Source organism: Staurois parvus, unplaced genomic scaffold (genome assembly GCF_062004578.1).
Source record: "Staurois parvus isolate SC_StPar_1 unplaced genomic scaffold, SC_StPar_1.0 ptg000210l, whole genome shotgun sequence".
NCBI lineage: Eukaryota > Metazoa > Chordata > Amphibia > Anura > Ranidae > Staurois > Staurois parvus.
The window spans coordinates 3,207,514-3,221,488 of record NW_028318006.1 but is presented as its reverse complement, the minus strand read 5'-3'; the positions used below and the strand labels follow the sequence as shown (position 1 = coordinate 3,221,488).

The following is a 13,975-nucleotide window of genomic DNA, read 5'->3' as shown; positions in this document are numbered from 1 at the left end:
GTAAAAAATGTGTTATAGCATCACATCACAACATTGCATTGTATTGTAATAATCATGCCCTAGCCATTTAAAGGTAACATGTCAAAAAAGAAATACAGAGGTCATTGCTGATTCCTTTTCTTAAAATGCTAGTTACCTGACTGTCATTCTAACCATTTGGGTTTAATTCTTTGGTGTTTATTTCCTAAAGTAGTAGTGATTGTTCAAACAGCTTGGTGAAGCCCACTGGCTTCAATATCGTATCCCTGACCTGGATACAGATTCATAAAGACAGAGAAAATTCAGTTATTACTTCTATATGTGTTCATGGTGAAAACCTAAATGGGATTTGTTTACTAAAAGAGTAGTAAATGTTTGCTAAGCCTGTCAAATGAAGTAAAGCTGTTAGGGTCAGGAAACTAACATTACTAGAGGAATTTCCGCTACCACAGCCTCTTTATTTCCCTTATGACAGGTGTACTTAAACAGCAATAAGGCTTCATTTACATGGCTGTGAAAAAAAAGTTTTCATTTATGGATCTGACAGCAGCTGCATTGTTTTCAATGGAGATATTCACACAAGTGGCTATACATGCACAGCATTCAAATCTATAACATAAAACCCAAAAAACTGCATCTAACGACATGTGTATAGAAGTATACCATTGATATAAAGAACAGGGCAATTTTTACACACTGAAAAATGGAGCTATTCACAGATCATTTAATTTGTTTCTTGGCTAATGATCAGTAACATTTTTATGGTAAAGTAGCCTAACACAGCATTATTATAAGTGAAAGCACGCTTTAGGAACAGAACTAGTTATACTCAGGGAACATAACAGAAAAGGTAAAAAACTTACAGTTAAACAATATATGTATATACACATGCAGGAACAGGGAAAGAAAGTACAATACAATTAATGAAAGGTAACACCTCATGTTTCCTGAGGCTCTATAGTACAATATTGAAATATAAGAAATACTTTTTTGAGGAATATAATTTTTTTTATTTTCAACTCTGACAATGAATGTACTGAAAATATTTAAAAATGCATATTATGCTGTAAGTGTGAGCTTTTATTTACAAAAAGCTTCTGTGAATCCTCTGCAGCCAGCTATGTCTCCATTCTGAATTATTGCAGAGAGGAAGCAACCATTTTGGCCAGCCCCCTAATGCCATGGAAGGGAGTGCTATCCTGTTCTTTTGGGCCACACATGCTCAGTGTGTACTCTCCTCTGTAGCCTCTGCTGAGCTGGCATAGGTGACAGGAGAGAGTACACACTGTACATGGGCAATGTGTATGGAGCCAATGCTGGGATGGAGCCATTACTGGTTATGAAGGTATTGCAGAAGCTTCTTCAAAATGCAAATATGGACTTCATTGCCTGGCTGCTAGGTAGGTTTAGCACACTAACTGCTTTGCTGAAAGCATAGTGTGCTTTTTGTAAAACTGGACTGACACTTTAAAGCCCAATTCCAGACAAAATATTTTAATGCATACTTAACATATTAATTAATACCTGAAAGATAGGGGTTTATTTACCAAAGCTGGAGTGTGCTAAATCAGGCTCACTTCTGCATAGAAACCAATTGGCTTCCAGGTTTTATTGCCAAAGCTTAATTGAACAAGTTGAAGTTAGAAGCTGAATGTACAATAGGTGTATGTGAGTGCACATAAAGGAATATCAACCGCTATGCACCAAGGTAACCAAATAAAACCTCAAAATAAGCAATATAAACAAGAATGTGCAATGCTAAAAATATTAAAATACAGAAAAAAGATATGAAAATAGCATAAAATATATAACAATTTATTAAGGTGACTGTAGGTGCTCATATAGATCCTGCGCTTATCCAAAATTCAGTGCTTGTGCAATGAGATATGGAAGAAATGCACACTCACCGGAACGCGCAATATAATGCACGTTTGATTAATATAATCTGAAGTCATCAATTGGTCATCTGAGATGGGCTAGGTATAAGATTAACTCCCTCTCCAGATGGATAGGTCCTGGGACTTTAAATGATGATTCAGGAAATTCCAGAGTTTCCCTTAAGTGATGGATGGGTGCAGCTCACAGGGTGTAAAAGAGGCTCCCTCTCTGGAGACTGGATAGTAGACGTCTGAAAACCAATACTCCCCAAGGGAGTTAAGGCAGAGAAATATCCATAGTGTAGTAATTTCAATTATTTATTGAAGGTATTAAAAGCATCCAGGTACAGAAGCATACAATGTGCGTATAAACAGCATGGGCTAAAGCATCCAGGTGTAAAAGCATAAAGTATGCAGGTAAACAGCATGGACTAACCGTCCAACGTTAAAGATGGCCACTGGAGCTCCACATTGCTCCGGCGGCGTGACATCACAGCATTATTGGCTCATCCTAAAATAGGAGGAGCCAATAACGCCGTGACATCATGCCGCCGGAGCAACGGAGAGCACCAGCGGCCATCTTTAACGTATTTTATGCTATTTTCATATCTTTTTTTCTGCATTTTAATATTTTTAGCATTGCACATTCTTGTTTATATTGAAGTTAGAAGCTGACTGGATTCTATGCAGGAATGATCCTGATTTTGAATTCTCCAGCTTTGGTAAATAAACCCAATATTGTAACTTTTCTGAACTTTATTCAAATAGCAAAAATGTTTGCTGAAGTTAGACCTTAGGGCTAGTTGACATTAGATGTAGTTCTGTGCAGTTTTTTTCTGCATCAAAAATGCATGCACAGTGTTTTCCATGTATTCCAATGGTCCTGGTTCACACTAGTGCAGTCAGTTCCAGTCAGTTTCTGGAGCAGAAAAAAAAGTAGTGCACTGGAACTGCATGTGGTGTGAACTGTAAGCAAAAACATATCCGGAATGCATTTTTGTTGAGTGAACTGGCCCTTAAAGCAACTCTATTACTATTTCTAAAGGCTCAAACGTTCTCCCTGTAAAGTAAGCAATTATTGGCCACTTGTCTAATGACCCATGTCCCTGAACTCTGCTGTGTTGAAGAGAAGCATGGTGAAAGATGTTCTACATTTGACACTTCCAGGAGTATTTAATGCCAGTGACAGTAAACAGAAGTGACATAGGGGCCAGCAGAAGGAACCACAGGGTGAAGTTTAGGACAAGGCATTGCGCAAAAGAGTGTCAGATGTTGAAGATCTGTTCCCTAGATTGTCTCTTCAGCACAGTGGAGTTCTATAACAAGGCAGCAGAAAGATAGATAATAATGGTTTGCTCAGCAAGGACAACTTCTGTAGGGTATGACCATACCACAAAGCATGTGTCTGTGTATATATGCTGAAATGCATTTTCGATGAGCACTGAGTGCATTTTGATAGTGCTGCATTGATGTGCATTTCAGGGCATTTTTCTTTTGCTTGCTGCACTGTGGTAAAATGCTGCCTGCCTCATTGTTTTCTCTGCACAGTAAAGCAAGCCACACATCTTGCCACAGGTTGAAGGAGAGAAAATTACTCAATTCACTGACTGTGTTGATGGGGGAATCCTTCCTGCAGCGCTATTGTGTTCTGCTGGCGGGAAGTACAGGAAGCCTTTCCCAACAACAGAATGTAATGATCACTACTGGTGGCTATAGCAGCTGGCATTGATTGGACATAAAAAACACACTGTGTGGGGGTATGGGGAGATCGATGGATCAATTTCAGTAGAACTAGACTGCCCATAGATTAATCAAAATTTAGCTAGTTCCTGCTGAACCAGCCAAATTTCAATACATCTATGGCCGGCTTTAGTAGTAAATTGACACTGTAGAAAACAAGTTTTCACCTTGTGAATGCAGTGGGACTGTGTTGACCAATGCAGCCAGATGCAGGTGGTATAGGCTATTTTCACAATGCAAAAACACAGCAAAAATGTATAGGCCTTTTCAATGCGCTTTTGCCGCGTTTTCTGAGCATTTTTTAAAGGACATGTGACTTAAAAACTGCATCAAAAGCGCTTCTCACAGGTGTTTTTGAGGTGCTTTTCAGGCATTTTTCAGGTGTTTTCCATTGATTTCAATGGGAAGCGGTGTTTTTGGTGTGTTTTTTTAACTCACTAAACATGCCCCAAAGACACTGCACCTCAGTACGAAATGCCTGTGTGAAAACATACATAGATATACATTCACATACATAGGGAAGCATTTTTCTTGAGCTTTTCAGGCACTTTTTTAAACACAAAAACGCTTAAAAACTCCTCAGTGTGAAAGTAGTCTTAGCCTTTAGGGCTTGTACACATAGTGGTGGTATCACTTTAAAGCTCAGGGCATTTTACTGAGGTTAAAAAGTGAAAATGAAAGTAACATATTATTTGACAAAGTACAACCAACAAAGATGAAAAGTCTATACATTTACAGTATTTATTGTATTTCTAAGTGGAATTGTTCAAACAGGTAGCTATAGAAATATTATATTACAGTATATAGTTTTTGGAGATTGGTGGGAGGTGTTGAATCAAAAGACAGTTGTATCTCATATTGCACAGTGGAGCTTCTGATGCAGAGTGTAGCTACAGTATCTAAAATGATGGGTCTCAAGAAGATGTGTTAGATATGATCCAAGATGTGTAAGACAAAAGGAGCACTAAACTGATAGATATGAGAGCCAAATAATTTTATTTCCAACAAGATGCATTAGCGTATCTTAGGTGTTCAAAAGGGCCCCCTTGATCCAGGCTTTAGAAACTACCCAATGATAGCTTCTGTCCCCAGTAATATGGCAACTGCCTCACAGGCACTCGGTATTGTGTGCTGTATAGAAAAGTGGGCCTAGGGAGAAGAGCTATCTATTGTAAGTTTTATGTCTTTTTGATTTTTCTTGTTTTGTTTAAAGTATTTCTTAAAGACAACCCTTTTTTTATTTTGGACACGCTAGGGAAAAGGTACAAGCCTTGTCAGGTTTCATGCCAGCTATATGTAGTGTAAGTGAAAAATAGCGAAGAGCTCCACTTCCTATATGGTAATTACAAACCAATGTCTTATTAGCTAAAAAAAATAAAAAATAAATATAAAAAACGTTAATCAATATAATATTGCAAACATATATTGAGAATAAATGTCCTCTCAATAAATAGTGTAAAAAGTCCAGTGAATTGTCCTTAAAATCACCAAGACTGATGTGCTTAGGTGATAACCACCATACAAGCAATGGATCATCACTTTCAAACACACCACCCAAGTGCACCCATAACTGTGCCCTCACTTCCTACACTGAACATCACAACTAGTAAGATATAAAATATAAAATATCACTTTAAAAGACCAGGCTCAATAGATCTCTTCTCACAGTTTTGAGCAGATCACATCAGAGGACTAGTATCACTAGTATCGGGTTCCTTAGATCTCTTCCTACATATACTTTCCTCCACTCCAGGACACATAGGATACAGATAAGACTTTGGAGGACCATTGAAAAAGTCCAGAGGCATCAGATGGGTGTGGTTGTACTGAAATCATCACGCTGGGCGGGGCATGGAGCGAGTAATTTTGGAATCTCCCTAGCCTGTAACGATTGTAGATGGTTTCTTATGTAAAAACAGTATACCTGGCTCTATTAATTCAAATATGAGTGGATCTGCTTTTAAGTTTTTTTTAAACAATAAAAATAGTGGTATGCACTATGAAGTCTTTTCTGTGTTCCTATGTGTATGCCTGAGTACTGGAAAGGAGGGAGGTATTTGCAGGAGGAAATCTGTGGAACCTGATTTCATAAAGTGATAAAAGACCTCTGATGTTATATGTTCATAATAGCGGGAAGAGATCTATTGAGCCTGGTCTTTTAAAGAAATATTAGACCTTCTGCTTAGTTGTCCAGTGCAGGAGGTGAGAGCACGGCACTGGTGCACTTGGGTGGTGTGTTTGAAAATCTTCACAAAAGTGCATTATTTGTATGCTGCTTACCACTTTTTCACAGCAGTCTTGGTGTGATACACATGGAAATTAACAAGAATTATTCACTGGACTTTTTACAATATTTTTTGAGAGGATATGTATTCACAATAAATGACACAATATATTGATTGATGATTTATTATATTGATTTTTAAAAATATATTTATATTTACCAGATAGGAAGTGGAGCGCTTCACTAGTTTTCACTTTTGTATGTTTGTGGTGTGACTACACATTTTTGTGGGAACTGCTCCTGTTAGTAGGTTTTCATTTATATTAGAAATCATGATTAGTGCTGGGATATTTTCTTATTTGCTTATTTTGCTATGTCTTAGGGCTTGTTTAGACTTGTGTTTTGGGAGGGGGGTGCTAAAAATGTGTGGTTTTAGACACCCCTCCACCATATGCAATGTGGTTTACTGGGTTAAAACAGGCAAGCGTCTTTAGTGAAAGATATTCTCTCCATTTCTTTTATGTAGATAACTCAAAATGTTGCATTTTTCCTCACTTTCAATCCCCATGACATACCCTTATGGGTACACAAACCACAATAAAACCAAACAGGGCTTCTAACCTTTTTCCAGTCTATCCAAAAAAAAGTTGATGTATGTTGTACGTCAGTAGCACTGCGAGAGATTTTACGCACACTCCTGGATGCATTTACTGTCACAAGCTGAGTGTTTGCTTTCAGTAAAGAAGTGATACAGTGGCTGTACACAGTATGTTTCAAGTCCCCCCTCCCATTTCTGTTTCCCAGTCACTAATATCTCACCTGCATGGTTGAAGCCACCAAGCAGAGGGGAGGGAAACCAGTAGACGTCAGTTTGCTGATTTCTCCTAGCTAGTAAGAACACAGAAGCAAAGTGTATTTCGCCATTTTATTTTCAGCTGTTAATATCCCTGGTCACTGTGGCCAGCAAAGAGGCTAATGAAGCATGACCTGTGCTCCATTACCTTTACTGGAGTTCAGGGGAGACATTAGGGATCTAATAGACCCCTGATGTCTCATTAAAGAGACCTTGTCACTATAAAAATGCTATTGATTGTGCTACACATGTTAAATAATACAGCACATGCCAGAGTGGGTGCAATAATCCTAGGCACATCGTACACAGTTACCTCCATGCTGATGACCTGTAAAAAAGTGTTGCTTATTGAAAATTTGGGAATTTTTAACTAACATTTTGCACTTGATAAACCATTGTAGTATCGTCATGTAACAAAAAATATCACCATGATATTTTCTGGGGTCTCTGTTTTCAGAAAATATATACTGTTTGGGAGTTTTTCCTAATCTTCAGGACTAAAAGTATTATTTTAATATTTTAACAAAAAATGCAAAAAAGCTTTGGCATGGTAAAGTGCTTGAATTCCCTTCATAAATCTCTGCCTGCAGTGACAATTGGACTGTCCGTGATAGACACAGGATGAGAATGTTTCCTTCATTTTTATATAAGAGCTGATTTTATATAAGAGCTCCTGCCAGGATATATGAAAAGGATAGCTAGGGTGCTAAAACTACTGAGACTATCTCAGGGCAATACATGCTAAGTGTTGAGCAATCCTGAAGGGTCAGTAATGTGGCATGGATATAGAAAAGACAATGCTTTCTTCCTAACCATGAATGCCAGAGTAGATATGAAAATATGTTTCTGTGATAGATAAACTTTTGATGTTTGCTCAGCATGTCATAAAACATAGGTGTAATGCTTCGGAAACCACCAAGGGTCTCTTCATTAGACAAAAGTGACTGTGTGACAGGCGCAGTGGCCGGGAGCTCATTAACGCTAACCCTGTGATTTTATCAGGCTCAGCTTTATTGAACTGCACTGAGAACAAAGTGTCCACACTAGGGTCAGCCCCTCACCATGCCTCCATGGGTATTACTTAAAGTGGCCTCTTTAGCGGCACAGTGCATGTTTGTGTGATTAGGATAATAATATATATGTGTACTTGAGGCATTGGTTATTACATTAAACATATATGTGTGAAATATTTTTGTCGTATTAGAGTATTCTGCTAAATTACTATCCTGCCAAATGCCCCTGTGAAAAGCCTTCAACAAAGCTTTGTCTCTTGGGTAAGAACACAAGTTCAGGCTGAAATGTGGCTATTTGGGTGTTTGGTGGGAGCCAACTGTCACGTATAAAAGTGGTATTTATTCCACTGTTACACATAACAGCTTACTACTGTCAATGGTTTTTAAGGATGTTGGCAGGTGAAGACTTTACTGACTCCTTAACAACCAGTGACGTCACCAACCCCATTCACTTACATGGCTGGGAATCCCAAGCCATTTAAACAAAGAGGCGGGGTAGTTAAAAGAAAACAAAAACACATAGGGTTCCCCTCTTTTTCATACAAAACTTTTTTGAGTCTGGTATGGATCTTAAGGGAGTACCCTACGCAAAGAAAAATTTTAAAAATGCATGAGGTCCCCACAGGAAATCCATGCCAGACCCTCCAGGCAGGGGCAGACTGACAACTCATGGGGTCCCTGGGCAATAGGGGATTATGGGGCCCCTGTGTCCTTGCCCACACTCAAAGCACACCCAAAAAAGCCTATAAAAAGATACCAGAGGCATTTCATGGGGCCCCATACTGACCCCGGGCCCTCGGGCAGTGTCCAAGTGCTCGAATGGTCAGTCTGCCCCTGCCTCCAGGTCTATGGATTTTAAGGGGGACCCCAGGCCAAAAAAATGCATGGGGTCCCCCTAAAAATCCATACCAGATATCAGCTAGCTAACCCCACTGCCTTGTATATAACAACTGTCATCCCTTGGACCTGTCATTTAGTGGGTGAGAAGAGAATGCACCGGACGTGTCTCAGCGGCTGCATTGTTTTTGGTGGGTCAGCAGGTGCTGATCATCAAGCTTGATGTGGATTTGCATCAATGAATGAAGTGATTGATTTACAAGGAGGGATTTTTATTTTTAATTTTAAAGGGTTTGGAAAACATTTGAATGTCTTTATTTTAAGGTTGCGACTTTTTTTTAACCTCCCTAGCAGTCTGATTATGTCAGAATTTCTGTGCTCAAAGCGGTACTTTTTTTGCATGGAAATATGTTGTTTTTTTATTGTAGGCCTGTAATTTTTAGGAATAACTCACTGAAATCTGTCTGAACAAGAGTCTAGTAAACATCCCGGGTATGATAAAATTTGAAACGCGAAATCATAAATTATAATTTAATAAATAATCATAAAAAATAATTGTATAATAATAATAAATTTAATTCAATAATATAATCAAACCAAAAACAGTGAAATTTGAAATAGAGCGGCAAGTTCGCACATCACTGAGCAAAGTCGCAAAATCATTTTCAGTGTCTGATGACGAATTTCCCCACAAATCATTATCACTCAATTCTGCAAGTAGTTCTAATTTACTATTGTTGTTCTCTAGATGGTCTAAAACCACTTTTGACCTAAAGGGACGCTTTTTGGATGCCATGGACATTTCTCAGTTTCCAGGCAGAAAGAACTGTAAAAATGCAGGCAGGGCACAGGACAAAGCAGTAGGGACAAAATATATGTGAAATGCTTTGATACAGTAATATAATACTATGTGATTTTAGTATAATTAGTGAATGTCACTTTTTGACATTTTTAAATTTCCCGCCGTTCCGTCCCCGTACATCCCAACGCCGCAGGGAACGGAACCCGGAAGACAGATGCCGGCATCCGCTGGAGGACATTGCCGGGGGCGCTGCAGGGGGGACATCGCTGGAGCGAAGGACAAGGTAAGTGCAGAAGGGATCCCGCAGCAGCGCTGCAGGGTATTCCGAGTGTAGCTCGGGGTTACCGCTTGTGGTGCTGAAATTTTACCCCGAGCTACACTTGGGAATACTTCCAGGGAGGTTAATGAGTAGGTGTACTATGTGCCCCCTATTCCCATGGGAGCAGTATCTGGGTTCCCCCTTATTGTTAAAGGTGGATAAGAGGCCCTTGCCCCCACTGACTTGGGGACCAGATGCTTCACCAGGGGTATTCCTTCCATGTTGAGGTCATGTGATCCGATATGATTTAGGGAGGGGGGGCTCATGCTCCTCCCTCCCCCCATTCCTAGCCATCCAGGCTGAATGTTCTGATTAAGACCCTGATGTGAAGTTTTAGGGAACCCCCATGCATTTCTGTTTTATGCAGGGTATCCCCTTAAAAAGGTAATAAAGTTTTTTTTTAAAGTTGTACCTACAAGTAAGCCTATAATAGGACACCGTGTAGTGGATATTCTCAGTACATGCAGCTGGTGACATCACTGGCACATGCACCAAGAAAGTCCGGCATACTGGCTGAGGGCACCCACGCGCATGTGCAGGAGAGAAGTCATCGTGGCTCCAGCCACTCATGTAGCTGGCGGCCACAAACAAGGAAGGAAGACCGAAGGGAGAAGGAAGCATCTACAGCGGTGACACTACGCCGCTGGAGGGCTTCGTTTTTCATAATTTGCTAGTATGCAATTCACATTATGACATTGCCTTGCAGGTGATTTTTTTTTTAAAGCTGCAGTTTACTACCACCTTAAAATTGATACTGGAAGGACGGTATGGGGAAGATTTACTAAAACTGGTGCACACAGAATTTGGTGCAGTTGTGCACAGTAACCAATCAGTTCTAACTTCAGCTTGTTCAATTGACAATAAGGCACCATGCACACTGGGCGTTTTAATAACGCTGGTAGCGTTAGCTGTATAAAGTTAAAAACACATATTTTTCAGTGTTTTTTAGCATTTTAGCATTAGGGTTTTGCTGTGATTTTCTGTGTTTTTCCACATTTGCTGTTTTTTGCGTTTTTTACACACAAAAAAATACATAACATTTTTTGCACAAAAAAAGTTCAAAAACACTGGTTTGCTGCGTGTTACCACTTTTTACTGTGTTTTACTATGTTTTTCAGTGTTAGAGGGTTTTTGCAGCTAAAAAAATCCTCTAGAAACCCACTAGTTCTGGGGTTAATTTCCAGCCAAAAAACACCCCTGCCAAAAAACGTTGATTACAGTCTATGTGTGCATGGACACATAGGATAATATGCTGGGGAATTTACTTTCTGTAGAAAAAAACACCAAAAGACAAAAACAGCAGCTGTAAAAACATCCAGTGTGCATGAGGACTAAAACCTAGAAACTAAATGGTTACTATGCACAACTGCACCAGATTCTCAATGCACCAGTTTCAGTAAATCTCCCCTATGCATTTTTATTTTATTCTTGCTGTAGCATGTACTTCAGCAAAAGTGACATTTACAAAGAAAAAAAATGTAAATTGCTGGCAAATGGCATTCATTGGCAGCTTTTTTGAAAAAAAAAAACAGCACAATGACACTCTCCCCCAAATGTCCCCTAAGCTACATAGTAGACCCTTGGAGGTCTTTTTTAAAAAAAAACAAAGATGCTGTAAATGAAATTTTCCATTGTACATGTCAGTGCTTTCTGTACATTACAAGGATGTGCCCCTTCACTTTAAGCATTTAAAAAAATCACTGCTCTTGGCCAAGTAGAATTATTTATTTATTTGCATTGGTACATGTTCCCCAGGGCAGTGCCTACCCCCAAGTTATTTTTTTGACCTATTAGCCCGGAAAACAGGCATTTGTTACCTAACAGATGACAGTTTGGATCATCCCTACTCTTGCATAGTATTTCAAGTAATTTACAGTTAACCTGAATAACCTACCGGTATGTCTTTATTGTCACAGTTATATTGCATACCATCTGACCCCGTGAAATGCTGCTTCCATCTCAGGTCTCTCATATTGCTTTTAGCAGAATTCATTTTAAAAAATTGCCCATGTGTTGATAAGAAATTGACATGCTCTATATTTTTAAAAGCACAAAAATTGAAATGTGTAATCTGCTAGCAAAACTGCAACTTATTTGCACATCTAATGCATACAAATTAATTATGTTTGCACTTACCTTTGCCACCAGCACACAATTGGTTTAGTTATTAGTCCTTACTGAACATACAAGTGTAATGTGTGAATGTATTACACATTTTCTCATTGAACTGTCACAACTTGCGTGTTACAGGCTAATGTTTCTTTCTACCCCAATATTCTACCACAGTTTATTGTAAATATATATGTAGCTAAGGTTGAATATCCTAAATCTGGTTATGATATATTGCATACATGTTTGAAATGCTGGAATAAATGGGATCTAGTGAACTATAGTCTTTTACAATTTCACATATATGTTAAGCGTATCTAAATAGAAATACAGTAAAGCAATACAGTATATTACAACTGACCAATCTTGAAACATGGTGACTGCATTAGCTTCCTTATTTTCAGCCTCTTTTCCTTATTTTTCAGTCTGCCAGTAACACACTTCCTGTGTGCTGCTGTTAGGATTTGGACTACAAAACAGGGATACCCTTTCTTCATCCCTATTACATGGGGGCAGGGGGATTGGTAATTTTAAGAAAATAGCTGAGAAGAGAGTTGCATTTTTTTTGAAATTTCAATTCAAAAGGTATTTTTTGTTCTTGCAATAAATGTAACAAAAAAATGCAGCCACAATATCTAAGGACTGGTCGTCTGCAATATATTAATTATTTGTTTCTGGGTTTAAATATACACGTGATGCTTAGTTCACAAACTTGGAATTCCAGGATAACCATTTTTGTTTTCAAAAGAGTGACAGTTATTTTCAGCCCCATTAGAATTTTTTTAATCTGCTGGGTAACAAATAGTCAACTGTATTGAGGTGTATGCCACCTCCTAGGTCGCTGCCCTTTTTTGGCTATATACAATTTTATTCATGCCTGATGTGTAACTTTTGCTACTCGTCTGGCGCTGAAACAAGAGAGCTGGAGCTCTCTTATACAAAAGTCATGTTGTCATTTATCCGCCCCTCCTCTGCCTTTGGCCGTTTACAAAATGTCCTGTATTCTGTGAACCATTCACTAAATACAAAGCTTTCTGTGAATGGACAAGGAAAGAGAAGGGCAGATAGTACAGTTCCTATGTATGAGCAACTTTAATATTACAATGCTGGAAATATAATAAAGGTTATACTATCCAACAAGAACTAAATTGTAAGGACAAGCAAAGAACAGTGATCAAGGAGGTAGCATACACCTCATAAAAGTAACAGTTTGTATGAAAACAAAAATCCAGGAATTCTTTAAAATTCATTTTCTGTAAACTTTGCACATGACTGAAAATAAAGGTGCTTATCATTGTGTAAAGCCATAAATACAAGGTTGGCAAGAAAGAATATCTAAACATCAGGTTAAGGACACACAAGAAATACCAGCTTCCCTTTAACCTGATTAAAAGGTTTCAAGAAAATTTTGCACTGACCCTTTGGACTAAAATATACTTAGAGTAAAGTTTTAACATATATGCTATAGTAAATATGTTTTATACGTTTATAACATAACAAAGTTTTACCTTTACCATATCAGTTATACCAGTATAACATTGTTTTACCTTTACCATATCAGTTATACCAGTATAACATTGTTTTACTTTTTGTTTTATCCACTATAGATATTGATGTCCAAACATACTAATAGTTTATATACAGTTACTATAACAATTATTAAGCAATTAACCCATTTATGTTCTATGGCCAACATTCTAATACCTCTTTACTCAAAGGTCTCCACAAAATAGTCAACCTAATATTTAATACATTTTGCATTATTTAAGAAAAATAGAATAAAACTATACATTGTTGATTACTGCAGTCCTGAACTTAGCAAATAAATGATATCTTACTTTGAGCAGATACTACAGAAAAGGAGATTGTAAAACAAAGGAAAAGTTGAGGGCTAAGCATCTTCTATTCCAGGGTAAAAGTCTCTTGGGAGTTATACCTGTATGGCAGATAAAATAAGATTTATTTTTATTTTTTTATAAATAATTTTAAAAAATGAATAATATCAATATCCTCATTTTGTCATAATGACACCGAATGCCCTATTGACTCCAACGTAAGACAGTTATTTCTAACAAATTAAGATCCTGATGATCAGTCTCTTGTCTTGGTCTGTTACAGCCAAATAATTGGTAACGTATGTGAATATGATTTTCCACAACTGATTTGCTACTTTCATGAAAGGTAGGTACAGTGTACACTTGTCCTGTATGGCCTATAGATTT

General features: G+C 38.1%; 1 protein-coding gene across 15 annotated transcripts in view; it reads right to left on the bottom strand.

The window, feature by feature from the left end:
* PRG4 (proteoglycan 4) overlaps positions 1-13,975 on the bottom strand; it is a 124,204-nt gene that overhangs the window by 110,183 nt on the left and 46 nt on the right. For all 15 annotated transcript variants that reach the window (XM_089678831.1, XM_089678833.1, XM_089678832.1 and 12 more), the window contains exon 2: positions 13,592-13,689. In XM_089678831.1, coding sequence (XP_089534957.1) covers positions 13,592-13,652 — 61 coding nt within the window. In that variant the 5' untranslated portion in view covers positions 13,653-13,689. The remainder of the gene's footprint in view (positions 1-13,591; positions 13,690-13,975) is intronic.